The sequence below is a fragment of the Oryx dammah genome, unplaced genomic scaffold, assembly GCF_014754425.2.
Source record: "Oryx dammah isolate SB20612 unplaced genomic scaffold, SCBI_Odam_1.1 HiC_scaffold_26, whole genome shotgun sequence".
Classification (NCBI taxonomy): domain Eukaryota; kingdom Metazoa; phylum Chordata; class Mammalia; order Artiodactyla; family Bovidae; genus Oryx; species Oryx dammah.
The window spans coordinates 37,920,265-37,935,577 of record NW_024070210.1 but is presented as its reverse complement, the minus strand read 5'-3'; the positions used below and the strand labels follow the sequence as shown (position 1 = coordinate 37,935,577).

General features: G+C 44.0%; 1 protein-coding gene across 2 annotated transcripts in view; it reads right to left on the bottom strand.

Annotated features, from left to right (window-relative positions):
• SQOR (sulfide quinone oxidoreductase) overlaps positions 1 to 15,313 on the bottom strand; it is a 54,483-nt gene that overhangs the window by 21,184 nt on the left and 17,986 nt on the right. Inside the window, exons 1-3 of one of the 2 annotated variants that reach the window (XM_040226446.1) lie at positions 15,061 to 15,155; positions 9,302 to 9,552; positions 4,916 to 5,086 (exon numbers count right to left, since the gene is read on the bottom strand). In XM_040226446.1, coding sequence (XP_040082380.1) covers positions 4,916 to 5,086; positions 9,302 to 9,535 — 405 coding nt within the window. In that variant the 5' untranslated portion in view covers positions 9,536 to 9,552; positions 15,061 to 15,155. Of the gene's footprint in view, positions 1 to 4,915; positions 5,087 to 9,301; positions 9,553 to 15,060; positions 15,156 to 15,313 lie in introns of those variants that run through there. The other variant, XM_040226445.1, reaches the window with a different exon arrangement.

Here is a 15,313-nt window from a genome sequence, read left to right as displayed (position 1 = left end):
AACACAAGACACTAAAGTGAGGAAGTCTGTAACATTTGTTGGATGAATGGATAGGTAGATGGTTGATTTCAGCTGCTTGTGAAAAATACAATCTATCAAAGTGGACAGATAATAAATACATCTTCAACTGCACGATTTGCCTAACCATAGAGACCGAGTGCCCTTAAATTCCTCGTTCTGTAGGAAAGTGTACCAGGCTCATTAAATGGCCGAGTGAACTCTTCAGGATGTAAGGTCAGAGATGGCACAGGATCTGGGGGTCCCGACCCACATGTTAAGACTTGTGAGCACTGTAAAGAAAAGCCTTTCATTTGTGCATGCCTTGATGGTTCTATTAGAGCATAATATTGATTATTTTTATGGACTAATAATGTACAAGCTTAAGATTATGAAAAAAATAAGGCAGGATAAATCCTAAAGTAGCAAAGAATACAAGAACACTTTATGTATTTTGAATGAGTTCAAGCTTCCAGGCCAGATGATCTAAACTCTAAGGAATTACAAAAACTTGTAAACAAAACTGAGCAGTTTCAGAGAACAGTGCAGACCTTGCCAAAAGGCTAAATATGGACAAGTGTTTTGTAATTTTCTAAGAGGGGGTGGGAGAGGTAAATTATGACACTAACAATTTAGTAAACAAGATGTTTATCCATTTCAAAAGTCGAGGCTCATCTAATAAAAAGATGTCTCATAATAATTTAGAAAAAGAAGGGCATCAGCAAGTGTTTGCAGACTGCAAACCTGCTTCCCATCAGTGGGCAGTCAAGAACTCTGTGAGCAGAGTGGATACTCAGTAAATATTTTCTTTTCCTTTTTTTCCCCATATACTCTTTTTTCCTTCCTTTTTTTAAACTTTTTTGTTGCACCACACAGTATGTCAGATCTTAGTTTCCTGATTAAAGATCAAACCCACACCCCCTGCAGTGGATGCATGGAGTCTTAACCACTGGACTATCAGGTAAGTCCCTCATGTATTCTTCAAAAAGTAATAACAGCAACATTTCTTAAGCATTCACTTTGTACAAGGCACTGTCCTGAATATTTTATATGTTTTAATTCATTTAATCCTCACAACAACCCAGTGAAGTAGGTATTAGTACCATTTTACAGATGAAGAAACTGAAGCACAACTTGATCACAAAGATTGACTGAACACCTTCTATGTGACAGATATTATGCTAAGTCCTGGAGCGACAACACCGAACAAGAAAGGCCCAGTTCCTACCCCTCCAGGAATTCTGTCTAGTGGACAAGACAGACGTGAACAGATACCCACACAGACAGTTACTAAACCACAGAGTGCTGGGATGGCAAGTCTAGGTGGAAACCTGACTACTCTGGTAGGTCAGGGAGGCCATGTCTAAGATAAAGATCAGTAGGAGTTAGCTAGGGGAAGAGGTGGAAGCGGCCTGTGCACATGTACCAGGGAAGAAGGCGGCTGGGGTGTCCGAGGAGAGAAGAGGCCAGTGTGCTGGAGCAGGAACAAGGAACAGAACCAGGTTAAGTCTGGAGAAGGAGCAAGGATCCATGTACACACTGGGCCTGTGGAACACACTCCAAACAAACAGACCCCTGGGGCGGGGAAGAGTCGGGACACACTGGGTCTGGACTTCAGCAGTGCCCTCGCATTGTGGACAGGATAGGAAAGTATAAACAAATGATGGAAACGATTATGTAAATTGTTTAATATTTTCAAAAGAATACTGACTGATTCATGTATGCTAGGAAAAATGTTCTCTAGGGACATGTTAAAGAATTCAATCCTTGAACTTAAATGAACCCATCATGGATAAAGGCAAGGAAAAACTACTAACTGGATGACAGACTCACAAATGTAAAAGATCCAGGCAAGTTGGGAGGATGAACCAAAAGCAAGACGATGAGACATGATATGCAGATTTCTGATACTTGGCTATGGAATAGAAAGTGAAAAGTAAAAGCCGCTCAGCCACGTCCGACTCTTTGCAACCCCATGGACTATATAGTCCACGGAATTCTCTAGGCCAGAATACTGGAGTGGGTAGCCTTTCCCTTCTCCAGGGGATTTTTCCAACCCAGGGACTGAACCCAGATCTCCCGCATTGCAAGCAGATTCTTTACCAGCTGAGCCACAAGGGAAGCCCTGGCAATGGAATACTTTTGCCTAAAAAATCCTGGACAAAAGTCTCACCAGTTTATATACCACCTTATTCCTTAGCCCTAACAAGGCACTACAACTCTCCCAAGCATCTAGACCTTAGAGTCTAAGCAGGGTTCAGAAGTGAGGGCGCCTCCCAGTACCTCTCATTCTCAAGAGGTGAGACAAGTTTATGTTCCTTAAGATACACACAAAGCCAATCACAGAGGTACTGAGCTACTCCTGCAGTGCAGAGGGTCTGACTAGGAGGCAGGCACTGCTGTACCAAAGGGGTGCCGTGTCTTCAAAGATACAGGTCTGCTGGTCCCTTGAACTGGCAGCAGACTGATGAGAAAAAGAAGCCCCAAAGCTCAATCCTGTGAACTGAAAACAGTCTTGTGTTTAATTCAGTCTGTTTTCCTGGAGATGTTGGGGAAAATAAGGAAGTGTATCAACATGGGAAAAACAATATATAAAGAATATATAAATTTTTAAATTTAATATAAATAAATGTATATTTATTTGTATACACATATACAAATATATTTATACATACTTATATAAATATGTATGTTTGTATATTTACATATTTAAATATGTGTATATTTATATATGCACACATATATATAAATATGTCTATATTTTTGGATGGGGGATGCCTGACTCAACAGTAGACCATGTGAATAAAAGGCCCATGGTCTAGAGGCCAGCATGAATCAACACTGTGAGAAATGTCACTGGCAAACGCTAGCTTGGGCTCTAGCCAGCTGGAAGAGAACAGTCCCACACTATTCTAGGCTGTTCTGTAGCACTGGTTACTCTCCCAGACACCTCCTGGGGCCATGGATCTTGGGGTACTAACAAGCCAGATGATGTCCAACGCAGGATAAACAGGGTAGAGAGGGGACTGGAGCCCATGAGATCTGAGGAAAGTGGGGACAGGAAGAAAAGTCTACCTGAGAAGAAGACCGACACGGACTCTGAGAGCCACTTTCAAAAAGCTGGAGGGTGTCTCCACTGAAAAGAGAGAAGACCTTCTCTCCCACACTACAGGAAGAATAAGGAATAAGAAAAGTATTATGGCCACTAACACCTTAGAGGCCAAAGACAAAACAGAAAAGACATTATAGGAAGGTGGGTTCTGACTCATTAAAGGAAGAACTTTCATATAACCTGTCTGCCTAGAAAAAATGAAGAGTGCTAACTTTCAGAGAAGTGGGACATGTAAATACTGCTACTGCTGCTGCTGCTAAGTCGATTCAGTCGTGTCCGACTCTGTGCGACTCCATAGACGGCAGCCCACCAGGCTCCTCTGTCCCTGGGATTCTCCAGGCAAGAACACTGGAGTGGGTTGACATTTCCTTCTCCAATGCACGAAGTGAAAAGTGAAAGTGAAGACGCTCAGTCATGTCCGACTCTTCAAAACCCCATGGAATGCAGCCTACCAGGCTCCTCCATCCATGGGATTTTCCAGGCAAGAGTACTAGAGTGGGTTGCCATTTCCTTCTCCAACCCATTTCCTAACCCACTTTAAATTCAACCCCCTAACCCCTGTGCCCAAGTCCAAGTAACTCAGCTCTATATTTGAATTAACATTCATCACCTTCTAACACACTATATAACTTACTTATTATGATTATTGTTTATTGTATGTCCTCCTCCACTAGAATATAAAATCCTGAACAATAAAGATATTTCTCTTTTTTGGTTCACTTGTATATCCTTAAAACTGTATACACAGGTTATAATAATGCTTAATATAAATAAATACTGAGGGAGAAAGGAAGAACGAACAGAAGCTAGGCAGGTAATCTTGATCAGGGTTCAGGGAAAGGCTACAAAAAAATCTCTGTACTCCTTGAAATTTAATGCAAAATTAGGCACTTATATGCATTCTGTAGAGCAGGCTAAGGTCCTACTTGGAAAGATCCATGACCTAAGGAAAGGCTGAGGATGCCTGCAGCCAATGGTCCCTGCTTAGAGCAAGAGGTTAGAGCTGAAAGATTTCCACCAACTCTGATTCTACAGTTCTGTGAAAATGCTGTAGTGCCTAGTTTGGAGGGATATGGGTCAGGGTATTAAGGCCAATTAGGGGCCCAAGAGCCACCAGACCCTGGGACAGGCCAGGGACAGCATGGCGGCTGTCCCGGGCTCAGCAGCAGATGAGGGGACAGGATGGCTTCTGAGCCTGTCTTCTCACCATCCTGCCCTCATCCCCTCAGTCAAACCCAGGGGCTTCAGCTGCTGAAAAGTTGGGATCCAAGTGTGGTGGGGATGGGAGGAGATGTCTATGGTGCTGAGCAACTGTGACCCTCAAGCTGCAGCAGCAGCAATTCTTAGCCCTAACACCAACCGCAGTCACACGGCACAGCACCCACTAGTGTGACCAAGACGGATACTCTCCAACATCCCCCTCCTCTGCAGGGCCATCTGTCAGGTGGAGAGGCCCACTGCTTCAGAGGAAAAAGGAGGGAGGTACCTGGTATTTTAACACAGAGCAATAGTGTCTGTTCAATAAGAATTCAGGTACATGATACTATAGTAAGCAACAGGGCAAACAGTGGTTTTCAACAAATGCTTGTCTTCATTGTTCATTTATTAATTCAGCTTCACTCAGTCCTTCCATCTATCCCGTCCTCCTTTGCCCACACCCGTCCCATCTCACACAGTATTCAGCACACACACATGCACACACACACAGATACCCCACCCTCTCACCACAAAGCTGCCCATTTTGATACAATGTGCATTCAGTATAAACCCTCAGGTTAACAAAAGCCAAAGGACCCCAGTGGTTACCTTCTTGTCATCATCTGAGTGGATGCAGTTCTTGTCTGGATTCAGATCAACCACCCTAGCTTTGATCCACTCCACACCAGATGGAATCACCTTTGCTGTGGGACGGCCAGATGAGGATAATGGTTTGGCACCAGCACCCACCAGGGTCCAGATGGGCTGGTAGAAATGTGTCTAAAAAACAAAAGTATTTGGAGATTCATTACAACATGAAGCTGATCGAAAGAGTCATAGGTAAAGGTACATGAACTAGACTCTCCCAATTCCTCCCTCCTGACCCTTGAAGCATCACGGAGAAGTCTCCAAAAGATTAGTCTTCCCCACCAACTCCACTGGTGTTTCCTACTATGTTAAATTCTGAAGGGCAGTAACCTTAAACCCACTTTAAGCAATAGATAATACAGTGGTCACTAAAGATAGTTTATGATTTTTTTTGCTGATCTTGGCTGAATTCTTTTGTAGGTAAGGTAGCTCAGATGGTAAAGAATCTGTCTGCAATGCAGGAGACCTTGATTAGATCCCTGGGTCAGGAAGATCCGCGGCAGAAGGGAACGGCAACCCACTTCAGTATTCTTACCTAGAGAATTCCATGGACAGAACATGCTGTCACAAAGAGTCAGACACGACTGAACGACTAACACAAAGTAGATCTGGTGTTAACATGCACATGCTATATTTGTTGCGAGAGTCACTAAGTCACGTCCAAATCTTTTGCAACCCCATGGACTGTAGCCAGCCAGGCTCCTCTGTCCATGGAATTCTCCAGGCAGGAATACTGGAATGGGTTGCCATTTCCTTCTTCACTGGGTCTTCCCAACCCAGGGACCAAACTTGTGTCTTCTGCACTGGTAGGTATATTCTTCACCACTGAGCCACCTGGAAAGCCCACATGCTATATAAACAAGCATACGTACACACACGGGCTTCCCAGGTGGCGCTAGTGGTAAAGCACCTGCCTGCCAGTGCAGGAGACGTAAGAGATGTGGGTTCGATCCCTGGGTTGGGACGATCGCCTGGAGGGGGGCATGGCAACCCACTCCAGTAGTCTTGCCTGGAGAATCCCATGGACAGAGGAGCCTGGCAGGCTACAGTCCATGGGGTCACACAAGTCAGACTCAACTGAAGTGACTCAGCACTTAGCACATACACACACACACATTATGAGTCCATTTCATGTATACAGATATAAGGAAAAATTAAGTCCAGAAGGCTACACATGGTTACTCAGAAGTTTGTGAGGCGAGTCTGAAAAGTTTTCTGCCACTTCGGGGATGCTCAGAGCTTCATTAACTTCCCCCTGTGTTTCCCAAGCCCATGAGGAGGACAGCAGATATCCCCAGTCAGTCCTTGGAGGCCCTCTTCTCCTTTCTCAGAGGCTTTTACACCCAAAGCCAGGAGGCATCAGATCCTACCCCCGATACCCAAACTTTCAGTATTTTCTGGAGTTCTCTTGCTTTAGATGGTCCACTCTTGATCTCAGTTAGTTATGAAAGTCCTAGACTTGGGGTCAAAGGGCAGATTGGTTTAATGGCCTCTGAGAATTCCCATGTATCCATGGAGCAGACTGGAGGACCAAGAGATCTCAACATTATCAAAATGCCTCAAACTGGCCAGACAGAATTACCAACAGCCCCAGAGAGTGAAGAGGACATAGGAACAGCTTTGCAATCTCCCTACAGCCATAACGCATAGGATAAAATAGGGGCAGAGGTCACCACTGTGAGAGCTCACTGATGTCAAGTCCACCTTGAACAGAAAAGGGAATGAAAATACAAGCTCGGATCATTTTTTTAGACTGCCAACAAGCATGAGCTCCAGCAATCCCTAAACCAGACACAGGAAGGAAAGTACCAAACCCCTGAGCCACTGACAGCTCCTCTCAGAAGCCCCGTCATGCACACCCTCTCAGAGCAAGGCAGACTCCATCCTGGTCTCTTGAATTGTGTCCAGTGCCTCAGGGGAGCCTGTCGCATTACAAAGAGTAGCCCCACGAGAGACCTTCCGTGGGATAACTACAATCCACCAGAGGCCACCTAATACAGCTCTCAGACCACTGTCATTTTAAATGTTGTCCCTGAATTAAAGTCACTTTAAAAAGGAAATTAGGGCTTCCCTGGCGGCTCAGTGGTAAAGAATCCACCTGCCAATATAAGATACACAGGTTGGTCTCCCATGTGCCTCGGAGCAACTAAGCCTATGAGCCATAACTATTGAGTCCACATGCCACAGCTACAGAAGCCTGAGCACCCCAGAGCCTGTGCTCTGCAATAAGAGAAGTCGCGGCAGTGAGAAGCCCTTGCACGGCAACTAGAGGGTAGCCCCACCCACCGCAACCAGAGAAAGCCAGTGTGCAGCAACGAAGACCCAGCACAGCCAAAAGTAAATAAATAAAATTTTTTAAAATAATTTTTTTAAAGGTAGGGAGAGCTGAAACTTAAACTGAGCTCAATCTGAGCTCATCTATTTAAAAAAGGGGGAAATTGGCAGAGGGTGCCCTACCATCTCCCCACAGATCACAGCATACCAATCAGAGAATATAGCAAAGCCCTGGGCAGCCTCATTTGGTACAGGGAAGACTTGCTGAAAAGAAGTATGCCTTTCTTGCCCCACTCTCTCCACTAAACAGGCATCAGGTCCATTTTGATTTTTCCTCCCAAAGATACAACTCCCCACTGGTGCATGTCTGGTTCCTTAGGAAATATTAGGCAAACCGTCAAAAATCTTGACTATTCTTCTGAAGCTCTGCTGCTGCTGCTAAGTCACTTCAGTCGTGTCCGACTCTGCGCAACCCCATAGAGGGCAGCCCATCAGGCTCCTCCGTCCATGGGATTTTCCAGACAAGAGTACTGGATTGGGTTTCTGAAGCTCTGGACAACCTTAAAATGTTAGTGCCTTACAAAAACTTCCCAACTTCCCTTTTGGTGTCTGCTACCTTTTTCTGTTTCATAATCTGTTTATAATCCCTTACACTCAAATTTCTCAAACTTACTGACACATTTTCAGAGGCCTCCCCACCCATCAACTCATCATCTTTTCTCCAGACTGGAACAGGGAAAGAAAAGTGCAATGACCACCAATTTTCCTCTGGACATGAGATTGAAGGTGGAGGGTGATGTGAATTGAACTGTCTCTCTTCAAAATATATGCTGACATCCAAACCCTGGGACCTGTGATCGGGACCTTATTTGGAAATAGGGTCTTTACAGATGTAATCAATTTAAGATGAGGTCATACTGGATTAGGGCACGCCCAGGAGGCCCTCGGAGAAGGCAATGGCACCCCACTCCAGTACTCTTGCCTGGGAAATCCCATGGACGGAGGAGCCTGGTAGGCTACAGTCCATGGGGTCGCTAAGAGTCGGACACGACTGAGCGACTTCACTTTCACTTCTCACTTTCATGCATTGGAGAAGGAAATGGCAACCCACTCCAGTGTTCTTGCCTGGAGAATCTCAAGGACAGAGGAGCCTGGTGGGCTGCGATCTATGGGGTCGCACAGAGTTGGACACGACTGACGCGACTTAGCAGCAGCAGCAGCAGGGGGCCCTAGTGGTAAAGAACCTGCCTGCCAGGAGATGTAGGAGACACAGGTTCAATCCCTGGATCCAGAAGATCCCCTGGAGGAGAGCACAGCAACCCACTCCAACATTCTGGCCTGGCAAGACCCATGGACAGAGGAGTCTGGTAGGCTACAGTCTATAGGGTCACAAAGAGTCAGACACGACTGAAACGACTTAGCACACACGCATACTGGATTAGAGTGTCCTCAACTCTCTAATGTTTATCCATTGGATTGTCTCTAAAATCTAATCCAATGACTGACGTCCTTGTAGAAAGGTCTTGTGCTGACACTAGGGGCACACAGAGAAGGCCATGTGAAGACAGGGGCAGAGACCGACGTGATGCGCAACCAGCCAAGGAACACCAAGGACTGTCCACAACCACAGAAGCTAAGAGAGAGGCACAGGACAGCCTCCCCTTGCCCTGAACAGCCTTTAGAGGAACCATGGCCCAGCTAACACCTTGGTTTTGCACTTCCAGCCTCCAGAACTGTGAGAGGATAAACTATCTGTTTTAAGCCACACTGTTTATGGTCATTTGTTATGGCACTTCTAAGAAACTAACACAGAGGAGATCATAATGGCACTTCTAAGAAACTAACACAGAGGAGATCACAAGAAGCCAAGAGATCTGTCCTTGCTCTCTCCCTTCCCCCACCTTCTCCCAATCCTTTTGGACAACCTGCTTTTTATGCCCAGAAAGAGAAGCATGAACCGGGGAACACGGAGGCCCAGGGCATGACAGTCATCCCCACCTCAGCCCCTAACCCGCACGTGCATGTGCACAACACACACACACACACACACACACTCACAAGGGGAAGACTTACCTCGCTGGGCTCAACGATGGCCACATTCTCTGCGCCCACTTTCCTCTTCATGCGGGCGGCCATGCTGATCCCACCACTGCCCCCACCCAGCACCAGCACCTCATAGTGGCTCTTGGCTGCGAGGCTGGCCCCTGTGTGCAGCTGCAGGGGGCTGGCCTGCTGAGAGCCCAACCTGAGGAAGCAGGCGAAGAGCCGGGCACGGGAGCAGGACACCACAGAGGCCAGCAATGTCATCTTCAGGCCAGATCAGGCTACAAAGGAACAGATAAGACTCTGATAAGGAAAGAGCCACTATGAGACTGATGCATTTTCTTTTAGGGAGGAAGGGGAGACTGGCATCTGGCCGGCTCCAGCTGGTTCCCGCCATTTCAAGACCACCCTCCCACCTGGCCATGATCAAGAGCTTCTTGAGAATGCTCCACCAGCTAAGCTTTCCATTTCTCCCTCTCCTTCCTTCAGGACATTGCAGGCTTTGTTTGAACCAGGTAAACCTCACCTTTTAAGTTCTCTCTCATAACATGCCTGTCCCCATCCTTGTCCATCCCTAAAACGAGGGCATCATCTAGGGTAACCCACTGTCACCCTCTTCTCTCTGGCGCATTCTTCAACTCTTTCTTTGGCTTTTTGGTCCATCAGAGATGTATGAGTCTACAATTCCTTGCCACCTGAGACCTTGCTGAAAACAGAGTTCAGCAAGAAACCCACCTTCTACAGCTCAGGGCTCAGGTCACAGAAATCAGAGCCTCGGTCCCACTCAGAAGTACCTGGATCTGCTGTGCCAGGGACATGCAATTTAATCAGCTCACTGGCTATAGACACATGAACAAAGCCTCTCCACACCTTTGGCAATTTCAACCACATGATTAAAAAGCTATAAAAGGAGCCCTTCCCCAGTATCATAAAGCTATATTTTATGTAAAGAATCTGCATATCCTGCTGACAAGTCTTTTATTATATCCAATTCAGTAAAAACCTCCCCTTGATAGGTTTTCCAAGAGATGTACTTCACCTTTAGGAAAAGATGTTTCTGCTGTAGCAGTTGGTGTTTTGGCAGTGAGGAAATGAAGGCTACTCAGAAACTGGCCTTGACTTCACCCCATCCCCAGAACGGGCTTTATATCTTGGATGTGATCTATCATGTAAGTTGAGGGGCCTCGAACAAAATACCCCCCACCTTGTGTATTACAGAGCCCTAAATTTCACCATCTAGCACCATCCTGTGGGTTCCTATGTTCCACGAACCCTTTATAAAAAGTACCCAGCTGAGGGTACCCAGCAAGTACCCAGCTGGGGGATAACACTTCTAGCTGCTAAGATCACTAACTTCTAAATGGTAACAATTTAATTATATGACTTCCCACCAGTGGAGAAGAGGAAGGCTACACAAGGGAATTAGAGAAAGCTGGGAGGGGGAAAGGCTATGAAAGGAAGAAGGAAGGGCCCTGGAGGAGTGAGAAGGAGAAGCCAGAGTGATGATCTTAATTAGGATTAACTCTGTTCCATTGTTTTGGCACCCGTGACAATTTCCTCAGCATTTCAGATCTGACAGGCAACCCAGACCTGGGGGAGGGTACACAGGGTTACAGAAACTGAGGAAAGCTCATTCACGGCTGCCACAAGTTTAAGTCAGTATGACTCTTATCAAAAACATTTCTCATCCTTTGACCCTGCTCTTCCATTTCTGGGACTCAGGTCTAAGGAAATAACCTCTAATACTTAAGAAGACAAGACTCTACAAAGATGTAACTCACATATTCATTCATAAAACAGTCAAATCTGAGTTAACTGGCTTGTGGATTGGATCTGATTTCATCCTGGTTACAGAAAAAACAACTGCAGGCTCTAGACTGGCCAGGGAAGGCTCAGGCTCCAGACTGTTCTAACCAAGGCTAATTTATGATTGCTTCTATTTTAAATGGGTAGGGGGAACAGAGATAGCCATCCACATGTCAAACTTTGAGGAAAGGTTACATAAAATATTGTTACACAAGCTGACCTATGTAGTTTTTTCAAATTATGTTTACAAAGAGCATATAAAATGCTTATGTTGTGATCAGAATATAAATTGGAAATACAAGTTCAACTATGTAAGAGAAAAATGCATTTAAAAAAAATAAGATGTTAACATTGGTGGTTTTCTCTGGGTTTTAGAATAATGGGTGATTTTTATTTCTTCTGCTTTTCTGTATCTTATAAATTCTCTACTATATGCATACATTAATATTATAATAATAAACTATTTTGATGACAATAACAAACATGTTCTAAATCCTTTACACAAACATTTAACCTGTGAGCTGACTATCATTATCACCATTTTACAGATGATGAAATTGAGGCAAAGCTCACATGTGGATTATGATTTGAACCTGGACACTTTAGTGCCAGGGTGTCTGCTTTAAACCACTATATCTACTATCTCTGTCAACAATAAACAGTGCTAACATGAAAATCTTAAATGAAAAAATCCAGATATTTTCCATACTTTCCACAACAAGGAAACCATTTTTTCATGGTATTGACACCTAAAATAGTAGCAGTGTTTTGATATAGCTATAATTGATTTTTCCCTCTTCTGTGCATGTGCTTTTCTCACATTTTCTTCAGTGAGTTTTAAATTTTAAAAATCAGTCAATTTGGTTTTGTTTGAGTTTTCTTTGTTTTTTTGTTTCTTAATGGTAGGGACCTAACAGAAGCAGAAGATATTAAGAAGAGGTGACAAGAATACACAGAAGAACTGTACAAAAAAGATCTTCACAACCAAGATAATCACGATGGTGTGATCATTCACCTAGAGCCAGATATCCTGGAAGGTGAAGTCAAGTGGGCCTTAGGAAGCATCACTACAAACAAAGCTAGTGGAGGTGATGGCATTCCAATTTCAAATCCTGAAAGATGATGCTGTGAAAGGGCTGCACTCAATATGCCAGCAAATTTGGAAAACTCAGCAGTGGCCACAGGACTGGAAAAGGTCAGTTTTCATTCCAATCCCAAAGAAAGTCAATGCCAAAGAATGCTCAAACGACCGCACAATTGCACTCATCTCACACGCTAGTAAAGTAATGCTCAAAATTCTCCAAACCAGGCTTCAGCAATATGTGAACCATGAACTTCCAGATGTTCAAGCTGGTTTTAGAAAAGGCAGAGGAACCAGAGATCAAATTGCCAACATCCGTTGGATCATCGAAGAAACAAAGATAGTTCCAGAAACACATCTATTTCTGCTTTATTGACTATGCCAAAGCCTTTGACTGTGTGGATCACAATAAACTGTGGAAAATTTTGAAAGAGATGAGAATACCAGACCATCTAACCTGCCTCCTGAGAAATCTGTATGCAGGTCAGGAAGCAACAGTTAGAACTGGACATGGAACAACAGACTGGTTCCAAATAGGAAAAGGAGTACATCAAGGCTGTATATTGTCACCCTGCTTATTTAACTTCTATGCAGAGTACATCATGAGAAACGCTGGACTGGAGGAGGCACAAGCTGGAATCAAGATTGCCAGGAGAAATATCAAGCACCTCAGATATGCAGATGACACCACCCTTATGGCAGAAAGTGAAGAAGAACTAAAGAGCCTCTTGATGAAGTGAAAGAGGAGAGTGAAAAAGTTGGCTTAAAACTCAACATTCAGAAAACTAAGACATGGCATCTGGTCCCATCACTTCATGGCAAATAGATGGGGAAACAATGGAAACAGTGGCTGACTTTATTTTTCTGGGCTCCCAAATCACTGCAGATGGTGAATGCAGCCATGAAATTAAAAGACGCTTACTTCTTGGAAGGAAAGTTATGACCAATCTAGACAGCATATTAAAAAGTAGAGACATTACTTTGTCAACAATGGTCCATCTAGTCAAGGCTATTGTTTTTCCAGTAGTCATGTATGGATGTGAGAGTTGGACTATAATGAAAGCTAAGTGCAGAAGAATTGGTACTTTTGAACTGTGGTGTTGGAGAAGACTCTTGAGAGTCCCTTGGACTGCAAGAAGATCCAACCAGTCCATCCTAAAGGAGATCAGTCCTGGGTGTTCATTGGAAGGTCTGATGTTGAAGCTGAAACTCCAGTACTTTGGCCACCTGATGCAAAGAGTTGACTCATTGGAAAAGACCCTGATGCTGGGAAAGATTGAAGGCAGGAGGAGAAGGGGACGAAAGACGATGAGATGGTTGGATGGCATCACCAACTCAATGGACAAGGGTTTGGCTGGACTCCGGGAGTTGGTGATGGACAGGGAGGCCTGGCGTGCTGTGGTTCACGGGGTCACAAAGAGTCGGACACAACTAAGCGACTGAACTGAACTGAATGATTGAGGAGTTGGGGAAATCACCAAGTAGAATGTTACTTTCTCATTGGAAAGAAGATACTTTATGGTGAATAGACAGTCCTCGTATTCTGCCTTTCTATATGACAGCAAATCTCCTCACTTGACTTTTAGGAAAACCACTTTTTCATGGTCCTAACACAACATCTTTTGGGGGGTTTTTTTGGCCACATGCCTTGTGGGGTCTTAGTCCCCCTATCAAGGACTGAACCAGGCCCTCAGCAGTGGAAGTGCAGAGTGTTAATCACTGGACTGCTAGGCTATTCCCCTGACACAGAATCTTAACTCCACGCAGTTACAAAATAATGACCTAAAAGGAGGCCTGGCTAAGTTTCTGTTTTCAAGCCACGCAATCTGAGGCCCTTCAACCTCCTAATTGCCTTCCAGCCTAGTACCCCATGATTCTCCTCTTGAAAGAGGAAGAGTTTATGCAAATACTTCCCTCATTCAGCCAAGAAGGCAAGTTCTATTTTATTTCAGCAGTTCCCCACAGCTTATTTCTGGATTCTGTATTAATAAACACAAAGTCCTCTGAACTAATTCTATCAACTTCATTAATAATCATCATCAAGCAGAATGTCCCGGCCTTTGCAGTCAAATTTCAACAATAAACAAAAATTTCACCAACACAAAATAAAATGTTAGAAGAAATGTTCCAAATTTCAAAACACTTGAAAATCTCAGTAACACACTCATTCTAACAATATAATGTCATCCTAACTTTCAGATCAGAAAAACCAAAACCACAATCTAATGCTATCAGTAGTGAAGGTAGGGCATGATACAAAGTCAAAGACCAGAAAGAAACCAGAGCAATAATGCAAAATCATAATTTAGATCCCACTCTGGAATGTTGGAACATTGACCTAAACCAAGACTGGAGAAACAATCAAAAAAAACAGACAATTGAAGGAAGCAAGTCACATAATCTGAACCAGAATGAAAAAAAAAGAAAAGGCCAAATTTGACCCTGGAGTCAACAGCAAAGAAATACAAAAATCTGTCAACAAAATAACTAAGGAGCACAATCTAAGTCTCTGAGTCTCCCTAGAAGGTAGCCTGAAACACATATACCTGAAGTTAAGAAATAAGAATCACCAGCAACGCAGGAAACATAGCTGCTTTCTCTCTACACTCTTACAAAGTGAAACACACACTCTTTTTAAAACAATCAATAAGGCAAAGTTTACTTTCTTTTAACAAGTGCCACATTTATTTAATGGAAATTATTTCATTTATCAAATACATGTTCTAATTAAATAATGTCATACTTTTAAGTTAGATAAAAATTCCTCAATTAATCCTAAATCAATTGAGTGCTTCCTTCAAAGAATCAAAATAAATGTTCTGCTATATCTGTAGTCTGACTGAAGAAATAAAAGCCCTGCTAATTGAAAGATAAGACAGCCTGCTAGGCACCTCCTACTTACATTTCTGGCTGCTGATCTGGGGTCCTGGTCCAGACAAGTCTTTGGAACTCCACACCTTTCCACAGCCAGTCCTTCTTGGAAAATCAATGCAGACTGCCAGTGTCGAGAGCTCCGTAATCCTGGGCCATGTGACATGCCACTCACTGGGTGTCAGCTAGGACACTTGGCTGAGTTCAAACAGAGCTGGCCTCTAAACAAGGATTATTCAGAGCATCTTAACAAAAGATCCACCAGGCCAATAGGACTTACAGTC